Genomic DNA, 24,091 nt, shown 5'->3' on the forward strand with positions numbered 1-24,091 from the left:
AGGGCTTGCAACATCTCAATTTATGTGCATGTATAGTAGTAACGAACATGACAAGAGTCAAGTTTTCGGATCTTGCTTGTATCTGACAGATTTTTTATTAAGATGAGTATTTTCCAGTGTGTCTCACTCTGTTAGACCCTTACACGAATTCTCTGACAAGGTCACAATATGAAAAACATTTCCAGGAAACAAAACAGAATTTGCCATACCCCCCCCAAAAAACACGTGGCCCCATAGGGGTCATTCCATGCCATCATTCCTAGGTAATTACAAATTAACAATACTTAGGTTTCAATCTGAAATTGTTATTGTAATCTTACACTGGCCATGATGCCTTCATTTCCTGGAATACCACTTACAGTCACGTTGTTGACACCTACTGGTGTGGTTTGGAATGTTTTCTTGGGCGTCATTTCCTATTAGTATAAAATTACTGAAGTCTAAAGAAGAACCCTGAGGAAGGTGATAGGACAACCGAAACATTGGCATTGGTTGTGTCAAAAGAACCGTTATACCCAAGAAAACGGAGCTTGAGGTAATTTGTATGGGACGTAGTTAGTTCAGCGTTATGTACGAGACAATTAAAGAAAGAATTCTACAAACCTGCAGTACCCGCGCCAGCACTGGTACCCGTAAGGTCTGCCCCCAGCATTGCACCTGGAGGAGGGGAAAGAAATCGTCCATCTTGAACTGAAAGAGGGAAACGGGCAATTGTTTATTACTAAGTTACGTATGTGTGTCTTCTCACATTATCAACTGTTAGTTTGTCTTATATTGTAATATACAAAACTAGATTAAAAACACTACTTGTCTATCAAATAACAACCAACTCTATACGGTATAGATACAGGTTTTGCATCACAAGGCACCCATTCGATATCAAGGGTTCGGTGATACAATGTAGAATTTTACCTCACCCCCAATGTCAAAAGCAGTAAAAAATGACACTGCCTGTCACATCATTATAGAATTATGTTGCTACAATCCTGTACAAAAATCTGTGAGCTGTCTTCATTGTTATTCACTGCCATTCAAAGTTTGCCACATAACATAAAAGATGTACGATTCTACTTTGTATCACCATTTCTAAATATCAAGCTATCCTCTACTGAATGCAATTCAACTCTTTAGTCTTTGATATACTCATTGATATGTGTTAAGAAGTGTGTGTTAGCTTCAAGACTACGACACCATCTAACTTGACAATGGCAAAAATGATAGTCTGATGTCTGGATATGATCAACTAAATCAAGTTCAGCGACAAATGGGACAACATACACAAATGTATCTGACAACCTCACAAAAGTGAGTGTTAGGAATTAAAATAAATACAAGGACATACACACAGAAGAGAGCAGAAGTCACAGACAAAGCAAAAAATAAGTGATACTGCTAGAGCATAACAGAAACAGATAGCAAACAAATGTATGGTCGCAGTGATGGCAACTTATATACAAAAGACAGCAGCACTGGAAAGAAACATGGAGAGACGAACACCTTCCTTGCGATGTACATGTAAGCAGGGTTTGTATAGCTTCTTATTCAGGACAATTCCAAGTTGTTCCAATTGGGAGAAAGTGAAATTTAAAGTGCTTGGTTTGTACACTTTGAAATCCACAAACCCTGCTTACTGAAAGAGACTCCCCAGAAGAAATGAGAAGGGTGAGGTGCTGAGAAAAGAACCAGAAGTATGACAGTCCTAGGAGGAAAGAGACAGCTGCGGTGAGATGGTGAGACTAGGTGGGGTCGGGCAGGCGGACGGACTGACTCACCCCCTGGGGAGCGGCGGTGCTGCTGCTGCTGCTGGGGGTTGGGGCTCACGCTGTTCATGTGGGGCTGGGGCGACCTCTGCCGAGCTACTGGTACACAAGGGGGAAACAAGTTATGGTCTGCCTGCTCTACAACAGCCTGCCTTTGGAATCATTTTGTAGAACAGGTCATGTCAGTTACTGTTTTGTTCACATTATTAGGTTGGACACACTTTACAGTACACATGTGGAAGAGACATCTTTTTACGAAAATGGAAGACTGACAATTGACACACAATGATTCCACAGGCACATGACAAATATATGGTAGATATGTAGGCCATTTGGTAGTGGTCAATGTTGACACTCATCATACCAATAACACAACTCCACAGTGTACACAACAACACACATGGGATTGTTCGTACACACAGGACTTTGTCACCAACAATCAACACGGATTATAGTCAAGGGCCAGCGTTCCTATATCTGAGGGCAACATGGGCTGAAAGCTCTGTCTTCTGGCAGACTAAACACGACTCTACTACTTGGCTGTTACGCAAAGTAGAGAACAAGTCTGTTGTGGGGAGCTTTACTGACAGATTAGCTTAGGTTTAATTTGAGTGCTTCAATTTTGAGGTGGTGACAAGTGTCTACTTTCTAGAAAGACAGATCATCACAAATGATTTTGATTTCAGATTATCATCTCACTTGGAAGTGATTGGAAGTGACCGACGAGGCAACTTCAGATGGTGAAGATTAGGAGTTGAACTTGTACCCCAGAAGTCACGTCAGAAGCAGGCCTGTGCCTGCCCACACGGCCCCCTGACCAGGTACGGCGGCTCGGCTATGCTACACCTCATATTTACCTTCACACCACATTGGATTCAACGTACCGTCCCACTCACCAGGCACTCCATTGCTGGGTGGGCGCTGGGGCTGCACCCCGGGGCTCACATTGCGAGCGGGAATTTGTTGGGGCGGTTGCAGGAGGCCAGCTCCTGTTACCATATTATTGATGGGCACAGAGACGGGCACGTTGGACGCACCGCCGTACCCCAGGATGTTGTTTTGCTGCTGTTGTGTCACCGGTACTGCTACTGGCATCTGTGGGGGCATATTTGTCACCTGGCCCGGAAGAACAACCCCTTGCTGTAAATAAAAAACACAAAACATATAGCTTTGACACCACATTAACTTCTAACACACTACGTAACTTTTAAAACACTACAAATGCCTAACAGGTGGCTACAAACGAGACTTTGCTACATTCTTATTCTATCATATGTCATCCTTCTTTGAGTATACAGTTAACATCTCCTTATTCATGTGACTTTTTGACATACAAAATCTACATCTAGGGAATTCTTTTGAAAATCTCATTGGCATCTCATTGGATTGTTGTATCTTTACCAAGTCTCTATGCAATCACTTAGACCAGATAGAATCGATAAAGAAATTTGTTATCCTCCTGCAGCCATATCTCTCTTAATGTGAGACAAGCAGTACGTACCCTCATATTCATCTGCATCATGCGATCAAATTCCTCGTTGATTTTCTGGTACTTGGCTTCCGTGCGAGGAGTCAGCAAGTTGTATCCCGGCTCCACGTCCTGGTCATCTGGGCTCTCACCCCCCTTGTGTTCCTTCTTATTCAAGGCCTGCAGACATACGACACCTTTCAATCAAACCCAGCCACCAAACAGGAGGGGGAGCAGATATGGAAATCAAGGGAAGCGCATAAGGTGGAAGCCTCTACCTGATCCACGTAAACAAAATTTGTCTCATGCAGAGTTTGCAAGAACGACCAACCAACCGACCAATCGCGGTGCAGAGAAGAACAGACACTGTGTGGAATCACATGCATAGCAACAGCCCAGTGCATTATGGGAATTATATGACACCTTCTTCCAAAGAATGGGGTGACTTGGGAGGTTAACAAATTTGGGTTGGGAAATGAAGGATGTAGTGGGGACATAAGGCTTCTTCCCTTATGTGCTCCAGGGGTGGAATGTTCTATGGTTTTGTTCTGAACCTAGACAGGGTCCCATGCACGTTGTTCCACACCTACAGAAAATAAACACCAGTTGAGTGAATGTTGCCATTTCAGATGTTCTTTTTTTTGTCTGGCTGAAATTTACCTGGTCATAAGGATCACATAGGTCATCACCCTTGTTCTCCTTCTTTCTCAACATCTGAAAAATATCAATATGGGATACAGGGATCAGTCGCATGCTTGGTGTAACGTCTTAGCCCTGGGAAGGAAGATTAGGGGGATTCTTGGAAGAAACAGCATGTCAACAATACCCAACTGGTTATGCTACTGGGCCTGCTGCCAACTCCCATCAGTTTTTGAACTGTTAGCAGTCTTGACTTTCAGTGTAACCAGTACAAATTTGGTGCTACCCAACACCTATGGGGTCTGGGGCTGGATCAATGTGACAAGTTCATTTTCAGCACACATGCTCTGGGGTAGCTGTACTTGATACTGGTAATCAAGTTTGAGCTGGCCACTTCTGGCTTTGATATAATAATACTTACCAAGTAGAAGTCTTTGAAACATGATATACATGTGCATTGACATATCAATACAAGTGAATAGGCTGGACACATTAGATACAGTAATGCTGATTATGTATATAAATGTACGTATTGTGCCTGTAATTCTTAGTTGAATAGAAATCATTGGTAGGCAAAACAGTTTTCAACTCATTTTCATTCTCATTGCATTGTCAGCGGTGAAGGTTGGTCCTATAAGCAGATACTGTTATCTAAACTAGTGCGCTTGTGACATTTCTGCCCCCCATCCTGTTCAAAGGTCAATCTACACGTGGGCAGCAGCATACATTGGAAGCTATCTCCCAGCAGGTCAATGGATATTAACAATGGCCACCTGCCACATATAGAAGCTTATCCCTTTCTGACAAAACCACAGCTCCCACCTTCTGCCAACTTGGCAAGAGCTGCTCATCTCACTCTGCAGCTAATTCATAAAAGTTTATATAAAAGTCCTAAAATCAAACACTCCGGATCAACACAACCTAACCCTCAGCTAATTATACCCTGCAGTCGCCTAAAAGTGGATGCAGCATATGTCAGAGATTGACCAAGGTTACGAAATGCAGTTATGTTTAAACTTTAAGTCCCAGACGCCTGGCCCACTACCAGGCAGATCCCCAGGGATAACCTGTTCCACAAGGCTAGCCTGCTAAAAATAGACGCCACCCTCTATAAATAGCACCAGTAGGTCAAGGAAGGTCGGTCTCTTGGAGTAAATGGAACATTCTTCTGACACACCACTTCCTCCATGAAAATGCCAGGGGAATGGGACAACTCCTAGGTTATTCTCAACACAAAACAATTTTTTTTTTCTTTTCTCTACAGAGGTTTACAGGTGAGTAAGCCGGTGAACTGTGTTGCTTCCATATCCTTCAACAAACATTACTGTGAAGGAAAATAAACATCAAAACAGCGTGCTCAAACTTCAATATTAATACTAGATCAAAGGGCAGGAGGTCTCTGTCTTTTGCTTTAGCAACAACCCCCTTACAATCTGACTCAATCTGGGATTAATATATTTTTAAGGTCATTTTTGCCTTGCCAGGAACAATAGATCACTGCCTAAGCTTTGCTATAAAGGCAACATATGGTCTGTATTACACCTATTCTGAGGACAAACAGAATTCCTGGATTAGCCTGCTATTTTTTAAAGAACTCCTGGTAAGAAAATTGAATATTTTACACTTAAAACACCAGTCTTACCAACTCCTTGGAAACCCACTCATTCCTTAAGAAGTTTACCAACAAAACATTATTTTGGGTTGTACACACATACAAATGTACCACTGATGCAAGATGCCTTTGTTACTCAACAGCACACATTTTTAGGCCATCTTTCTGTCTTTCTAACTATTTTCCCAATGCTATGATCTTCTACCAGGATTATATTCTGCATGTATGTATTACATTTGAGTATTGCCATGCAACATTAGGATTCAAAGATACTGTAGAAGAGTGTTTGACTAACAGTGCTGGACTGTTCCATCATGCATGCCCATTTCTGTTATCTGACCCGCCAAGGGCAGCTGCCCCTTGGTCTTTCCCAACTTATTAGCCCCCACTCACACTATCGATCAGCTCCACAGACAGGTACACCCCTCACAAAGCTGGGCTTGTGTAATCAAATTAGAGCAAATCAGCCTTGACATGAGGAAGGCTCCACGGGGGACTCTGCACTAATTTGCCCTGAAGTCGGCAGTGCTAATGATAACAATCAATACTAATTTGACTTCCAAACTTTCTGTATTCAAGTCAGCATCTCCCCAAGTTCAGCCAGCAAACCCCTGACCTTCAAAGGATGCAGTGTGAAAATTCCTCATTCAAAACCCTCAACCAGTAAAACCTAACCCAAACAATGCTTCCTATTGTATTTTGGGCCTTACTCAACAGTGTTCAAAATACTCCTGGGCCTCCTTTGTTAATGTGACAACAAAAAAACTATTCCAAAAAAATAAACAGCTGTCAATTATATTGGTGATTCCTTTGAGAACTGAACGTGTATTCCCCTGTACCTTGTCCCATCATCATCATGAACAACAAAGTACATGTTTGTATGATTCAGGTTCTCACGAGGGCCTGGGTTTTGGTGCAAACACTTGACAATTTTTCCCTTACATTCTGTGAGGAAGTTTCTCAGGTCTCATCACCAGCATTATTGAAAGTTCCTACCTGGGAGAGACAAAAATCTATGATACAATAATATGATTTTTTTCTAACAAATATGCCCTAGACGCAACACTGTAACACTTCTTTCTCCAGTCATTCTGCAACATTAGTTAGATGTTGGTTTTACTTTTAGTTGTGGTACTGGCCCCCAAATCCACTTTGATGCCTGAACACTGTTCTTGAGTGACAGAAGCATGCGACTCATTGCATTCATATGGCAAACCTAACATTATATCTAAGTCTCCAGGAAGGAGCCCAGATGGGCTCAGAAGAGATTGCCGGTCCTTCCTGTCCTTTTACATAATATCATAATAACACAGCCTGCTTCAGAATGCCAGACGAACAATCCATTACAATTCATCCAGGCAAAGTCTGATACTAATAATAGCCACAGCAAGGGTCAAAAATTATACACTGGTTGAGTGAGGTTACTAAAATAGCACCCTGCATATCTTTTTGATGCCAATGAATGCATGAAAGCAGCTTCATTTTACCTTTGCTCCCTACAGAAATCAACAGGATCTAGTACATGTGGCGGCACATCCCCTATAGAAACCAGATCGTGGCTAATCAAAAGGTAGTTGTTATTACTATGGCTATAAAATTGGGTTTAACAAGGAGCTGAATTTTCCCAATTGGCCGGCTGATGAGCTACATTATTATATGTGAGTGCCCGCTTAATTCAACCATTCACATGCTCAACAGTTCCCTCACACCCACACCCGAACTGAAAATAAAAAGAGTGATGGACACTTCAGCCAGAGGCAAAACTAGAACATAATCTGATCATACATGTTGTCATGGACATAAATGAGCACCCATGGCAAATCTTGATTTCCTTAGACAGAAATAGCCTTTGAAGGTTTGAAGTTATAATTTTTCCCACTTGATTCAATTGCAGCATGTCCCGGAGTGTGAATATGGCCCGGCACTCTTGTAACAAATGCACGCTGACGATTCTCATTGATTCAGGGCAGCGACACTGAGGCAGGAGATTATTGGACATTTCTACTTGGGACCAGGCTGTCAATTTGTTCTCCCTCCCCCATGAATCAGGAGTTCTTATCTGTACCAGCAGTGCCTGTGAACATGAAACAATCCGGTACAGTTTGCACATATGACTGCACTGACAAACCACTGCAGTGCTGACTTCAGGATACTTTTCCAACAATGGCCAGCACAGCAAATCCACGCTTACCTTGTAATCAATGAAACTGGTCACCAATAACGTACACTTCGATAAACTTTTTCCAGTTGGCATTCTGACTGTCACAATGTGTGACCGTTCCATGTCTTTATCTAAATAAAATGGCAGTGTTACATCATTGGTATTGGAAATGGCTATACTATATGATGTGGTTTTGAAGTGAGGTGTTATCCTAGATAGTCTATAAAAAGGTAACCTGACCACCTAGTGTGATCACATGAAGAGCAGGTGATTGTGAGCGTCAGGACATGACACGTCCTCCCAAATCCATTACTCTTGCCTTCTGCTGTCTGTCTATGGTGGACAGAAAGGCTCATGTTACATGTGTTACCTGTCTTTAATGTCTGATAATGATAAACGCATGTAGTTACATAAAGTCTGTACTGTCTGTACACAAACGCAATGATTTGGGGATAGAGTGGTAGAGGTCGACCTACATTAGATTCTGTTAACACTGACTGGTAGGACTAACTGTTTTGGGTATATGATAAACTGCCTGCTGCGCTGGGCTTGAAATACCACCTGCATATACAGGTAAAATTGCAGGTATTTCTGTTGTTTACCAGCACCAAATGTACACGAGGTATGCAAGTTTATTGCTAACTACACTGATTGTCACCACCTGTTAAAATGGTTTTTAAACAGCTGTTTGATTCAGAGTGTCTAAATTGTTTTTTTTTTCAAGAAGAGTGGTGCAGGTTGTTATTTGTCCAGAGCAGGTAATTTTACATGTTGTCCTTAACCAGTGCAGTAATTACCAATAACCCTTCCAAATGTTGTACAATCCTAGAGGTCAACCACTGTCTCTAACTTATCTCCAAGGCTTAGTTTGATCTCATTGCATTCTTTTGAACTAACTTTACCACAGAGACCTCTAGTTACCACCATGGAGCACACTCTAGTTCTTCTAACAATGCTTGACTAGTCTGATTTGAATGTGGTATCTTACAAAACACTGCCATCTGCTGAGGAGACATGTAGGCCCATGTCCAACTTATCCTGAAATGACACTTTCGTACCTAACTCAAGATGCACCAAATTTAAGATGCATCCACAATTGCCTCAATGAAAAAGACTTGGCAGACTCTTCACTCAATAAACTGTCTCTGCCCTCACTGCTCTAGAGTATTGGTTCAACCTTCCTCTGTGGCACAAATTCATTTTCTTGTCCATACAACACTCTTCCCTTCCGTCTTTTTTCATGACCTTTCCTAGCTAGGCTTTGACCTAGACTTTCACACCTACTAGTACTAAGTTTATCTCCCATGACAGTTTTGAGAGATGATTCAGCTTTGAAACCTGCATGGTAGTGTACTAAAAAAATAAGGCCAATTCCTACCTCCACAAAACTGCACAGTAAAGACAGAGCCTCCAGGGGGGCCAGTTTTATTATCCTTCTATGAGTCTGAGTCAGTTTTTCTTGGAATTTCTCACCGTTAGCGAGCTTTCGGAAGTGGGAGATGTAAGGATGATTCATGACGACTGCGATGTACAAGGTGAAACCTGTACGTGCAACCTTCTCCCTATAGTGTGCGCATTTATGCATCAACTTTGTCTTGGTCTGGCTACAACATAGGATATGTTCAAGCACTTGGGTAACTCCAAATGGGTGTTATATGATAGTCTTCTTAACCATTCTCACTGTGAGGATCTAGGAATACAAACAATCAAAATTATGCTAAATTCAACTACCCTCCAATTACGCATGATCCCCTTTAATGAGTCGTCTGACTCAGATTAGGATTTAAATCATATTGAAACGGCTGATTACACCTTATGAAAAAGGCATGTGGGTGCCCCTTCCGTTTAAAACAGCATTTGGACACAAAACCCTGCCCTTTTAAAAGCGTAACCGCCATATGTATCCCCAACCTATACTGTGGGACACCATTACATTTGGAAAGGTCTGTTTCCCATCCCAAAGCCTGTCCTAATCCCTTCTGGGCAGGTGCACATGCTCCTAGCAGCATTACCCTAGAGCCGAGATGACAGAGAGAGCAGATGCCCTACCATACTGTAGGAGACTTACCAGCCATATACAATATGCTCTGTACACACTGCAAAACGCTATAGATGAGTCTCTGGTAATGCTTCGCTTAGCAGGTAATGGTATATCTGCTTATAGTGCACCTAATTACCTTCGCCAAGATGGCTATGTTTTTGGTAGCAGGTGGCATTGACAGATATTAGATATGTAGATGAGGGAATAATTTGCATAGTTATTTAGAAAATGCTGCCATTTCATAGTGTTAACTGCCAGCAAGTTTGATTAAGGTGAACATCATTAAAGATAAGTTCTTCAAATCAGGATCTTCTTTGTATAATTTATGACAAAATGTTAGAATAGCCTTCTTTGTTAAGATAATATTGTCATTGGGTGAAGAATATGATCACCTGATACGATTCATGCAAATGAGGATCTTATTTACATAATCAATGAGAAACAATATACATAATAATTTGTCAAATGTAAGGGTTATCATCATTCGCAAAGGTTTGAGGTCTTGGAACTCCTACATGTTTTTTCTGCTTTTGAAACTAGATACCATCATAGCAAGGTAGACTCTTATACACCAACGATTCTGCAATAACAAATCACTAAGTACCAGCTATATATCTCGGGTAATTTGAGGTCAATTGCAGTTGGAGATGTGTACCATTCATGGCCTGAAATAACCTTTAGTTTCTCTAGAAGCTTCCAGATGTTTTTTCAAGTTGTGTAGCTTTGGATCCGTGTAGCGTGTTAACTTCATTCTATTTCTGCTACATCTCATGAACATGCTGCCAATAACACATGCACCCAGGCTTGCAGGGATGGCAGGAACAGTGGGACGCTGCCAATCAAGCTGAGTCAATGACACTGACGCTGTCTGTTGTTATTCAAATGTGGGTTGCATTTGTAGCCTTGTATACCATCTGCAGACATCAACATCACAGTGGAAGTGTCTGTCAAGTGCCAAATGCCTCTGTTCCATTGAGAACTGCCGACGTGATATTCACTTAAAACCTGAGGCTCATCGACATTCTAAAATGTTTGCTGTCAATTCATTATTCCATTCACCTATCGTCATAAACAGGTAGCTCTTGAAGATGCTATCTGATCTTATCACCCACATTGTTGTCACAAGTCTTTCCAAGTAAGCAGAATTTCTGATATTAATTTTAAAAATTTTACGACTCTCATTAACTACAGTTGGGTACAGTATTTTAACAACATTTTCAATTTTAAGTTTTTGCTTTTTTTCAAATTAGAATGAACTGTCACTTTAAAATGTTCAGCACATAGGAACAAGGCCTTTTCTCAGAAAGTTTTGTTTTTAATTCCTTGCAGCAAGCAAAAATAGCAGTGCATTTTGTATGTTTAAGTAGTAGTAGTAAGATACAACACTGTATTCTAATTTTCCACACAAAAAATTAGTAGATGTAGTTTATACATGTACTTACCCTCAGTAGTGCTTGAAATAAATTCAAACGTTCTGAACAAGACCTTTAAGGATAGTCTGAACCCCATGATTGTATTTCATTAATATGGTTGAATGTGTGCAACAAATACATCATTGTACAGAGTTGTGTTGTAGACAACATGTACAACTCCCTACCTCCACAATATCACTGTTGGTCCTGCTCTCGTGCGGCTCGTTGTACTCGGTGTACTTGAGCAGGACCTTGTCCATATCCGTGCTGGCGTACTGGAACAGCTTGTTGGCGCTGTTGAAGATTATCAAGGCGATCTCACAGTCGCACAGCACACTCAGCTCGTAAGCCTTCTTCATCAGACCAAATTTCCTCTTGGTGAACGTGACCTGAAAAACACAAGGATACAACTTCAGCTCAATCAGAAGAAGAAAATGACAAGTGGCATTCCTTTCAGCATCGACAAAATCTAAAAAAAAAAAAACAATCTCAGCAATGTCCTGTGGCAATCAACCATTATTATTTTCATCTTTACAGGTAATAGATACCAAATCCTACCACACTACAATGACTACATGGAACACTTGGTCTAAACTGTCCAAAAAGCAACGAAAACTTAATGTAATGGTTGTAATGTTAATAAGCCAATGATTGGTCTTTGTTTTTCATATTTTCTGAGAGCTTCTTTTCCATTTTTGTTTCTTTATCGAGATGGAATAACAGTCCAACTATTGATGCATACATTTGCAAAGACTTTACTATGCTGAACCACTGATGCAAAAACAGTCAATAGCTATCCGCAGAAATGAACCTAGCAATTTGCCTACCCCTAGGCTGAACATACACAACCACCTGCAGCTGCAGATAAGACATATGGATCCACCAAAGACTTCCTCTATATTAATCCTACAAGCTTTCAATAGAAATATTCACACATTACAGGTGGAAATCACAGGAAAATCATCATGATCCAGCTATTCACTTTGTCTGGGAGACCTTAGATTTTGGTAATTATTTTTCATCCTTTCAAATCAGGCAACTGTTATTGTACAATATGGTAGTTGTTTGTCTCACGCCATTTGATGACTACAAGTATAAAATGTCAATACATCAATGGGAGAGAGGTGTTTATTTCAACATTTGCTCTAATAAGACTTTTATTCTGTATCATGGTATCACCCACTTAAAAATCACTACTTCTTTTTAAATGTTTATTCCTTTTTTTCTTCAAAATTGGGTAGTGTTTCAAGGACAACAAAACTTTTGGTCTGTGGTGTTAATTTCCTGTAAGGAAAAAATACTTATGTAGTCATCAATTCCATACATTTAAGAAGCTATTCTAAGACTAAGAACTCTGATTCATACGGATGTAAACAATTTGTATAACCCCCACATGCAGGGTACAGCCTATACAGGGTAAAGCCTGTGAGGTTTATATAATGCGTTGACTGATATTCATAGGGTAGGAAGACGTCAGCAATGACGTGTCTGCCTACAGGAATACAGGAAGTAAAGGTGCGTTAATGGGCTTAACATGTCTTACTGCAAAAACTCTTATTCCCCATAAGCACTATAAGATTAGGTAAATTGTCTAACCTTGCTTTTAAGTGAGGCTGCATACCAAGACATCATTTTGTCTCGTACCTATGTGTAATTATGACAATGACGATGGCAAGGGGAAAAACTTATGGATTTATATATTGATACTTGGTCATCTCAAGTGCTTTTCAAGACCTTCCATGACAATGTTTTGAGATGAACACTAACACTTGCTGAAACAGACAGGCTAAGAACTGAAGACTGCTTATGACGTCTGCTAAATGTAAGCACCAACAAAGCTAGTTAGCAACAGGAAGTTCAAATTTTGATCGATGGTCCATCCGAAACAGTTTGTAGCGACATTATGTTTCAAGATGCTTTATTTGCACCATCCAAATCCCATGTCGTCTGTGCAGATCAATACTACATTGCTGGAACAAGTTTTCCAGGCCAATATCTATCCCATTAAGCTGGTTTCCTCACCTCCAGCGTGGCATCTAGCCAATAACATATTACGGAGACTGGCATACTGTAAATTCATTTTATGTTCATAGCACCTAAATTTCACAGCAAGTTAAAAAAAATCAAGACTTTCCAGGTAAGACAATAGCAGCTATTAGAATACAGGACACTTATTTGCAGTATGATTAGTTTGCGGTCACATCGAAAATTTTAAAATTTACAGTATGGTGCGTATCCCCTCTAATATGGTCATGTCATTCCTACTCCCGACTGTCATAATGGTTAATACCAAATATGGCACAGGCTTGTTTTGACTGGCCAGGGTAAAACTCCTACGCACACATGTACCAATATGTTTCTAATTTCCTTTGACCAGCAGGTCATATTTTCTAGTCTATTTGTGCATTTGTGCATTTGTGTATCACATCTACTTATATATTCAGAAGTTTGATTTTAATCCCCCTAGCAACTTTCTTTGCTACTGCAGCAGAACTCTAGATTCTTGAGTCTTTTGTACTAAGGCCACAAAAAAGAGATGCCCCGCATCTTCACTGGGCCTTAAGGCATTACTGCTGACTGCTAAGGGTATAATTAGCCCAATTACATGTCGGGTAGAATAGCTTCAAAAAGACAGGTATAAATAAATTGCTTTGAGTTGACTACTCATCTTCTTGTAGCTTTCAGTACAGCTTTGATGACAAATTTTACTAAAAACATAAATGTTGACAGCTAGGTTACATTTGCAACTTGGGTTAACATTCTTGAAGTGTGCAGAAAATGCATGTTGAAGTATTTTTCGTTTCGGCCTTGTTTATTCCGTTTCAAAAATGGTTGGAAAAGGGTGAAGGCTGTGAGAGCCACTGCAGATGACAGAAGTTAAACAAATCTATCAAATTGCAAACGTCAGATGTCCGTGTTTTCAACTGCCCACTGGCACTTTCAACTGATTCAGATTATAACTGAATGAATAGATTATTCAACTGATCTAGGTAGCCTGATATTTATCTAAATTTCAGCTCAAGCCCGTTGCTATTAGAAGACGCTCTTCGAACCTAGCTTCTATCATTTAAATGTAACTGCTGATACTAATTACGCAATGCGGCACCAGAAAACAACTTTTTTTCCCAGGCCCCTGACCTACTAGTCAATAGATAACTGTGTATCCGTAGAAAGTTTGCTGAGCACAGGAAGAGCTAGGTCGCACAAAGCAAACATTTTGAATTGTACCTTAGCTTAAGGCTGATGCCAAATTTCTTTAGGGGCATGCATGTTGGCCCTGGTGCTGAAAAGCTGGCCTACATTGGGCCCTGGCAACAGTCTGGATTCCAGGCTATGGATCTGAGGATGTGTGTGGCAAGCCCTTCTTCTCTCTCATGAAAAAAAATTAGGATCTCTAATTGATTTTGACATGGAGGATAAGGGCTGTTACTACAATGCTAACAGCTGGCTTATGGATTTTCAGACAAAAAGAGACATTTAAAACACAAGTACATTTGCCTAACAAATCAACAAAACATGACCTTTTCCAACAGGGTTCGAAATACTTTTTTCTGCATACCTGCACTGGCGCAGGCAACATTTAAATTACCTGCACCTGACAAGTTTTACATGCACTACAGTTTCTTCGCCTCTCCGTTCATAAAAAAATCAAATATCTAAAAAAAAATTAAATTTATAGTAGAACAATCTTGAATTTTACTTATTGTAAGATTTCTGCAGTCATATGTCATCCTAGTGTCTGGGGCTGGTTTTGTCAGTGCAGATACACAACAGAATACCTGCACAGCCCCAATTTTACCTGCATTATCCTGCATATGCAGGTGGTATTTCAAGCCCTGGTCAGTAATTGTCACCTACTGCTGTTGCCAACATAGGATCTTTCTACACCGGAGTCATTCCGGAAAGTTCCAGTGTTGTGCTTACATGTATGTTTGTGCTACTTTGTCAGTTTGTTGGCCTTGCTGACCATGTCATTTGATCACAGGGCAGGTTTTAATGCTGTTGTTCCTCTTGTGAGAAAACACAGCTGAAGGTAGGAACAGGAAAAGCCCTGAGACCAGCTGTCTGCTTTTCTGATGCCATTCCAACTTTCTGTTGATGTACAAAAGATGTTGCATACTAGGACTGATGTTGCTTTTCCACTGGTCGTTCCTGAAGCCATTGCAGATGTAAGAACAAACTGCATTTAATATATGCATTTATCTAATAAAATCTCTCTCCGCTTGTCAAAACTCCTTTATATCCAACATCCTACAATTTCTTAGCCTGCGAATGTTAAAGGAATGTCCAGAACCATTCTAGGACTTAGCTTGGAATTGTACTTCTTCTGTTTCCTACTTACAACCATTGCACAAACTGGTATTAGTGATATGTACACTAACAGTACAGTACAGAAAGACCTGCCACTATACAACTACATGTGTCCAGTACTAATGTGAGTTTTGGTCTTGACATCACACAAATGGGCACTGTCTTGTTTAAAAAAAAGACAAACTATCTTTCCCACATGTTCTTTTTCTTGTTTGAGTGATAATCATCCACTGAGTTTCCCCACCTAACACAGGGTCCACTCCAACTATAGTTATATCATAAAGGTTGCTTCATAGATATTTAATGTTATTTTATCCATCCTTAAGATCCTAAATTCAACATGCATGACTAGGGTAAATAAGGGGAAAGTGAACATTTTGTTCAAACTGGGAGCTGCATTTGGGTTTTGTAATGGCCACAGCATTTGCGTGGAAGAGGTTTAACTTTGTGTGTTTTTGTGGTTTGTTGAATGAACAAGTTTCTAGTGCTCTAGCCTTACTATACAGGAAAGCCAGGTGATACCCAAGCAACAATACCACTACCAGTCCTATAAATATAACGGTGCTGGGTCCTGCGTAACAGTCAGAATATTAGCCAAGGAACATGTCATCAAGGGTTCTCTCTCAGGCATGCAGGCTTATAAGAAAAACATACACTCACCAGTAGACAAAAGTACTTCAAGTATGTCTGTCACAAATCTTGTAGCCATGCTCTCAAGAACGTGCTTAGAGGGGGAAAATCGTGCCAACTGTATGCTACAGTTCTCTTGTTTATTGCGTCAAAATAAAGCGTTTGAATATTGTCACATGCAACCTTTCGCCTTAATACTACAACCACAGCTTTGTTTGAAACAAAATGATCCTACCAGATGGAGACAGTGCTGTTTTTAGAACAAAGGATGTACACTTCTGAAGTTCAGCCGTTTTCACCTGAGCGTCTGCGAATGTTTGGGTTGTAAGCACGTCACTGCTTGCGGACGAAAAGGCACGAGGCGGCCGTCTCCCTGACAACAGCGCGTCTGTATCTGATGACTTCTCCATCCCCTATCTACCTCACACCTGATGGTGCCTATCTCAAATTAAAGGTAATCAAAAGCTCAATACGCTGACCGAGAGCAATTCCAACTTCTTAGGTCGGAAATCCGCCCTGATAACAGAACAGAAAGATGCTCAGACTTTCTATTCCTTTTAAGATTGGAGGAAAATTGGAAGGTAACTACAGGACTCAAGCTGACAAGATATGTGAGGAGGAAAGACGGCCTCTGATTAGTACAGAGTCAGTCCTGTAATACCTGGATGCTGTTATCAAGCCACACGGACTCATTTTCTTTCTGTGTGTTCTGCAACAAACCTACATCCACTTCCGACTTTCACTACTTGAACAGGCCTTGTAAGAAACAAGGAAAGTGTGCTGAAGACGGTGATACAAAATGCCCTGTTTGGCTAGACTATAAATGCCGTTGGCAATTATGGCCAAATGTTAACTTTTATTTGCTGCAGTTTCTAAAGGTTGAGAACATCGACTTCCATCAATATTACTTGTAAATCAGGCACATGACACATTCGGCACGTGCATGGACAGAAAATCATGTCTCCTACCTGACGGTTGCGTTCGTCGTCAATCCGAGCAATCTGGATTTTCTTGCGCCCCATCGCTTTCGTCGGTTGTCTTACAGTAGAGTTTCACGAAGTACAAGGAAGTGGGTACCAAAATAGTCCTGGAGTAAAACGAACAAGTACATCAGCTGTTTGGGTACACAAACATGGGTAGCTCTTTAATATCCTCGACATTTGAGTCCGGAAGATGTAAATGTAATATACTGTTAGACAGCTTATACCTACATGTACACACGCAGATAGACCTGGCTTATACCGCTTATTCAATGGTTGCCAGGTAAACAATCCGGTTATAAATAACGTCAGTTACGCCACACATGGTGGGCAAAGACAAAACACAACGCGGGAATAACCAAAAGTGAGGTACTTACTTATCTGTACAGTCTGGTTGTGTCTAGTTGTCTCCCAGTCTTCCTACGTCGCATCCCTATCCATTTGGACCAGGAGAACTGAAAGTGGTGTCCGGAGTCACTGGGGTTTTTAATCCGGTAATTTCACGCTCGCTGCCCTTCAATCAAAGACTCAATAACCCAGACCGATGCCCAATGGGATTCTGGAGAAGAAAAATTACCGGTCATTAGAATTACTCTTGTTCTTTTAATGGGTTTGTGAGGATGGCTGGAGGATGGGCCACCTCTCTAACGACTTGCAGTGCCTGTGTGTTAGGCAGAAGCTATCAACAATAGGGGGCCCAATAAACTTCCCAATAGGCCGTGGAGAATAACTACTTCCAAGCATGATCGCCAGGAGTCAACGAACCTTTAACACCTCCTACCTGAGCTGCAGAAAATGAGGAAAAGGTCCAGTGTGAGACTGGAACACCCGTACCACGTTCAACGGTCCTTGTACAGAATAAACCGATAGGCTTCCAGTCGACGGAAGCATGGAAGATGGCTGCTACACCGGACGGGGAGGATAGTTTGTAATACCAAACCAAGCAATAAGGCCATTTACCCTTGACACGCACTGTCCATGCCCAAATTGGGAGGTTGGGAGGCTGCCTATGACCTGTTATGTACGCCCCTTCCCAGGGTAGGCAGATAAGAGGGAGGGGTAAACAGCCACGCTGAAGCCCTCCCACATAGCTGACATGCCTCCAAACTCACAGCCGCCCCTGTCTCCAATGACATCAGTTAGGAGCTAAACGTGTAACTGACACTGGGTCCTGGACACTGGTCCAGAATATGACACTTCTTTACTCTGCTCAGTGGCCTGGCGGTCTGCTGCCCATATACCACTGTGCCAGCAGGAACGACGACACAAAAAATCTGTAGGAACCTGTTAAACTGCTATGCACGGTGCAGCAACAATTAAATACCCTGAAGACAATATATTTTGTTGTCTATCTTCCCATGTCTTGTGCAATAAAACTGAAATGTTCATCCAAGACTAAAGCTTGCCTTTTTCTTTCCAAATTATGCATACGTAATTATCATAATATTGCATGTTTGCTCATTCATACCAATATCTTAAACCACAGGGTTTATTTTTCCCACCCTAAACTAAATTAAAACTTTTTCCATGTACCGCCAACAGTCTCTTACGCGTCAACTTTCTAATCTTCAATAATCGGAGGAGGAGACGCAAAACAAGAACCCTATGTGTGGCCTAATTGGCCTGGAGCAGTTGGTGGGAGCAAGCGGAGTAGAATGCCATACATGGCACATGGAACCCGGGCGCCTGCCATACCACACATACAAGCCATGCCTCGGCAGTAACCATCCTACTCTCTTCCCCAACCCTCCTGAACTCCCGCACAAAGGACCCTGTCCACCTCCAACCCACCCCAAACTCATCATCTCCCCTCTCCCCACACAAGGCCACAGGATTGAGTTCCAGCACTATGAGGGAGGTAGCCCACACAATATACGCGAGATGTGCCTGGGTTGACCTTCATACTTCGCATTCCTGGACATCATGCCCAGCGCTCCTTCATCTCCCATCATAAGTCATAAGGAAATCAATATCACATGTGGGTATTGTTCACTAGCAGCACTTCTAACCAACTCATCCAGCACCTTCTTTCTGCTTCTGTCCTTCTGCTCTGCTTAGTAAAACTCTTGTTCATCAGGGAATAGCACTCTTGTATCATTGATGTACACTTCTAACTTGTGTCCAAATTTTTAAAAAATAACAATTTATTCTTCTCAAAAAAGTTTTCTTGGAGGGAAAATTGCAGACAAGTCATACAGTATAAATGTACAAAATCTTCAAGACATTTTTCTCATCTGAAAAGCTGAAATCTCCAGGGACTCATTAGATTGAGGCAAGTTCAATTTCAAAACATTACGTAACTATAAATCTTGAAATGTTTGAGGTTGTTGTGTTCTTGTGCTGCAATATTATGGCATTGCATAAATGCATTTCTATTGTATTACTGCTGTATATATTATTACACAATCTTTTCAACAGCAAATCACTCCTTTCCCCTCCTGTGAAAATATATGAATTTACAGTAGCTTCAATTAAGGTTTCTTTTCACCGTAGGCCTAAACCAAAGAAGGTTTGAACATGAATAACAGTCATCATGCATTTGACAGCCCATACCCATCATCAAGACAAGATTTCTCCACAACAAAGTCACAGTCACTTCATCAAAGGGCCAAGTCAGCATACAGGTTTCATATACACAGACGGATTGCTTCTCTGAATTCATTTCCCTTCCCCTCTCTCGGGATTCTCAACTTGCGTTATTCTAAAACGACGACACCTCCAAAAATTCATAGCACCAACAATGACCGGTAACAATCTGAGTAAGAAAAAAAAATCGATGTTATCCATATTTGTAGCGCTTTGATGTGGCGTCCCTCAGATAAGGTAGTGGAGTTATTGCCTGTCAGAAGAGAAACGACAATTGGGACAACCAGCATATGCAGAAGGGGTGCTGGTGACAAAGAGTGATGACAACGGTAGTCAGGGCGCTTTGATCTGTTGGACCTACCCTCCCACAAGGCAACAATGAGTACTAGACAGGCAATTGGAAACAATACACATCTACCTCTCAGCCTGGAATGGTTTTGTTACCAATTTGTCAGTCTGTAAGGACTCATGATCCGGCATTGACTGAAACTGCAAAAATATTGGGTTCAACATTCTACCTGTAACTTGTAAAGAAAAGATGCTGATATCATATTACAGTCACACTAAACCTAAGTTTCTTTATATGACTCACTGAATATTTAAAACGATAAAGCTTAACATTTTGCTATATATATGCAGTGGTTATTGCTCATTTAAGCATGTCATTAAAAACAAACACACAATGGGAATTATGCATTATTTGCATTAAAAGTTCATAAAAAAAGGAACCGACATGCTATGCCATGCACTGTTTTCTGCATAACCCTTTCATGACCAAAAGAATGTTGGCAATAGGTCACAGATTAGCGTCATTCATAATAGCTGTGACAGCCAATTAACTTTTGGACAAAATGTTTTAAAATCTGTTAGTATCAAACTGTTATACAGAAATATACAAAGATATACAAAAGAGTTACAGTAAAAAAAAGAAAATTTTGCGCAATCAAAAGCTTTAGCCACTTCAATCTAGGACAAGTCCAACAACAATACACTGTTTGTTGCGTACTGAAGAGTTGAATAACCTGAAATTGACTTGCCTTGGTGAATAGAACAAAAGTCTGAAAAAGGTTAAAGCAATTATCCTGAAGGGTGTTGCCTTTTTTTAACCACGCAGGCCAATGCCAAGTGACCTACAGGGCACAGAAAAGAGCCTACAACATAGAGGTGTTCAAAAACCAATTGAGCATGAGGGATCATTTTGAGAGGTGTCAATCAAGACATGTACCCTACAATCAAACAGTTAAAACTTATCCATTACCAAAGCCTTAGGACAACAAAAGGCAAACATATACACAGTGAAATGACATTGAGGACTTGTTCACATTTACTTAAACCTAGCAACATCTACCTGTACACTTCTACTTCTAGTTGTATTTTTACTAGACAAGAAGATATCTGATTATGGCTTTGGTTTCCCTACTGTCCTATAATGTATATGATGCATGATTTTACACAAAATCCCATCAAAGAAAACTGTGAGGAGGAAAAAGCAAGGTTATATCCAATATCTTCCCCCTACTGTAAACCTACCAATGTATAATCATAGCAGAAGTCAGCAAAAAGAAGGCTAATTCAACTTTATCTTGAAAAAAAAAAAAACATCTCGTTCTCCCTTTTGTTTCCATGACATGGTACATTCAAACACGATAAATTTTCTAGCCATCAAGATTGCCATGTCTCCTGCACTACTTCTATCAATCCTGAAACACTTACCTATCCATCCACTACATGCTGAAGAGGATAACACGTTCTTACCCAGTCTGGATGACCATTCGTGCCAAACACTGGTGAGAAACCATGGCAAACGCTGGTGAGAAACCACTCTGCCCTTCAGATGTTAATCGAGCACTCAGTAGCAGAACATGTATTTCAATTGGGGTGAATAGTATGATATTTCAACCTGCAGTAGCATCTAATTTTACATAACTATCCATGTTCAAACTTACTTTCATAGTAAAGGTTTTTGACTAACCAATACCGAAAGAGGACGTACAAAAAAACAAGGGCCCTGGTAAACAACAGGGAACAACTCGGTACACCTATCGCTTACTCTGTAAACACATCTTCACGCTTGTCACAGCTCAAATTACCCAACACTACCTTTCAGCTTATGACATCAACAACACCAAACAAAAAAGCACCTGAGCTGCCGTCCTTTCAACCCTGCTCGGAAAACCCCACTGATGTCATGCACCAAAAATACTTGGTATAATAAAATACACCGTCCCGTCAGGAAAGGAAGAGTACTTTCCCTTTATCTCTCCCTATACTATGTTCCCTTCTGACTTCTGTATTATTAGCCACGAGTTAGTTTCTCCAAGGAGCTTTCATGGTTTCTCTAACCAGGCCAACCAATACCCTCCAGCTACTAAAATTACAGCAGATAAAACAGGTACACGCAGGAAAAATGCAATAAACACATCAAAGGGTGCTTCTAAAATCAGCAAAATTGAATAATCAAAGTGGCGTTAGCATCCACAGGGTTGCCAATATACCTGATTTAGCCACAGTTAGGTACACTTCCTTCGTTCGTGGGTAAATTTAGTCTCTACTTGTTAGCCAGCTCGCTGGCCTGTACTTCCTACTGCATGAAAAACAACTTTCTGTCTGCTTCATTAAGGGCTGGAGATGTAGGTGAGTGACAGGGAAATTAGGCAATAACAATCCTGCAAAAGGGTGTCAGGGAGACTTGTCCAAAGCTCTCAAAAGCATGGACAAGGTGTACAATGAACAAGGCAATGTTGACAGACATCCCCAAATGACATGTTGCACTATGACTGAGCAAACAAAAAACAAGGCCTTCATCTTTATGACAGTCGGTATAATAGAGAACTAATGTAACCATTACATTGTGACAGTCTAAAATGATAATTGAATGGCTACACGTTTTCTATATAATATGCCTTACAAACAAGTTGACTTCGTACTGGTTAATAATACATTATTTTACCAGGACAGGGCTCTAAATACAACAAGCACATATGCAGGCTAATATTCTATATGGTACCTGCACCAGTCCATGCTACTAGGGATTCATAGGTATATGTGGATATTTCACTGTTACCACCCATGAAATGAACATATCAGTGACCAGAACTTCCTAAAATCTAATCAGTTTTAGTAAAGTTTGCCTGGTGTAGCTGATTTTCAACGTTTATTTAATACGTGTAGAAAAAAGGATATTGAGCCCCAATGCAACTATGTGATCAAACTGCCATGAAAGCGGTTAACAAATAAAGCCTGGCCGGTAATTATGTGACTTATGTCCTTGTCTGGCCTCCACATTGTCTTGCCTGACATGACGAATTTACAAAGTACACGATATACCGACAGGCAAGAAGGCCGAAGCATTCAGCCATTTTCAATTACGGTATGAGTGATCTGACAGCACCAGTGTAGAAAACGTACACCTTCAGGACAACGGTTTAGAATTCAGAGTGCTCCACACTAACCATTAAAGCCTGTCTGCAGTGTGACTGAAAAAGCCTCTTATGATCTTACAATGATGTCCCATTGACGTCACCATTGGTTACCGCTCTTCAGTACCCTGTGGCTCAGCCGACAATGGTGGCAGGGCTGTCAGACCCAGCTCATACCAGGGTTCGGGAATCCGGATTCACCCCGGCACAGGGTCGATCCTGATTTCACATGACATACATTTATGTGTCTAATCATTTCTATTCTACTTAGCGTCATCTATTGGGTTCTAGTTAAACTGCATAGAGATAGGGTTGATCCAGATCTGATTTTAGACAGGATTCTGGCTGAGCTGAATTTGACAATCCCTGGTATGAATACAAAGGGCTTTAGCAGGATCAACGCATGCCTGATGAATCCAGATTCACAAGCCCAGGTATGAATGGGGTCTTAGCAATCAATAGTAAGCCTACAACAGACAGCAATCCAACTGCAAAACGACAATATCACATTCTATGTGTTCATGCTATACCACCATGTAGTGATAGCTACAGTTCCAAATAGTTTTAAAAGATAAAAGTTAAACTTGAAAAAATTTCTTTAGGAAAGCCCTAAAACTAGCAAGACTTGACCTTTCCATTCCAATATATGATAAAAAATAATGTTCTTGTGCATATTATGTAACCAATTAAAAACTAGTAGGCTGACATTTCATACCTGTCATACTGTGACAGTAAAAACTGGAATGACATTATTAACATCACATGAGGCAAGGTTAGATCAATGTCAAATCATGTTACTGTACATTGATTTAACTTCATGAAGAGGAGAAAGGAGGCAATCGTGGAATACCACTAAAAAAACATCTCACGATTTACAGTATACCCCCGCTTTTTCACCTCTCTTCTGCTGAAAGCGATCGTGTACAAAAACTGTCAGCCCTCTTCATTTACATAATCCTACACCGACACTGCATTTTTCCCTGAATTGAGATGATTTCTCCTAGGAGCAATTATGGTACACCAGCCTTCAGACAGGCTACCTGGAGGCTTTGGATGGATGCATCTCCCTCAG

At 40.8% G+C, this 24,091-nt stretch overlaps 1 protein-coding gene across 43 annotated transcripts in view; it reads right to left on the reverse strand.

Moving 5' to 3' along the window:
• The window catches only part of LOC109466049 (myocyte-specific enhancer factor 2A-like), a 58,185-nt gene that overhangs the window by 11,444 nt on the left and 22,650 nt on the right, over positions 1-24,091 (reverse strand). For 25 of the 43 annotated variants that reach the window (XM_019763590.1, XM_019763587.1, XM_019763630.1 and 22 more), the window contains 6 exons: positions 17,392-17,573; positions 17,003-17,121; positions 11,279-11,482; positions 3,889-3,942; positions 3,262-3,408; positions 2,787-2,900 (listed from right to left, as the gene is read on the reverse strand). In XM_019763590.1, the coding sequence (XP_019619149.1) occupies positions 2,787-2,900; positions 3,262-3,408; positions 3,889-3,942; positions 11,279-11,482; positions 17,003-17,056 (573 nt within the window). In that variant the 5' untranslated portion in view covers positions 17,057-17,121; positions 17,392-17,573. Of the gene's footprint in view, positions 1-603; positions 691-1,772; positions 1,860-2,617; positions 2,901-3,261; positions 3,409-3,888; positions 3,943-11,278; positions 11,483-17,002; positions 17,122-17,391; positions 17,574-17,779; positions 17,912-17,974; positions 17,998-21,355; positions 21,379-24,091 lie in introns of those variants that run through there. The other 18 variants (XM_019763606.1, XM_019763602.1, XM_019763610.1 and 15 more) reach the window with 18 other exon arrangements.

Source organism: Branchiostoma belcheri, unplaced genomic scaffold, assembly GCF_001625305.1.
Source record: "Branchiostoma belcheri isolate BF01 breed outbred unplaced genomic scaffold, Haploidv18h27 scaffold16, whole genome shotgun sequence".
NCBI classification, from domain to species: domain Eukaryota; kingdom Metazoa; phylum Chordata; class Leptocardii; order Amphioxiformes; family Branchiostomatidae; genus Branchiostoma; species Branchiostoma belcheri.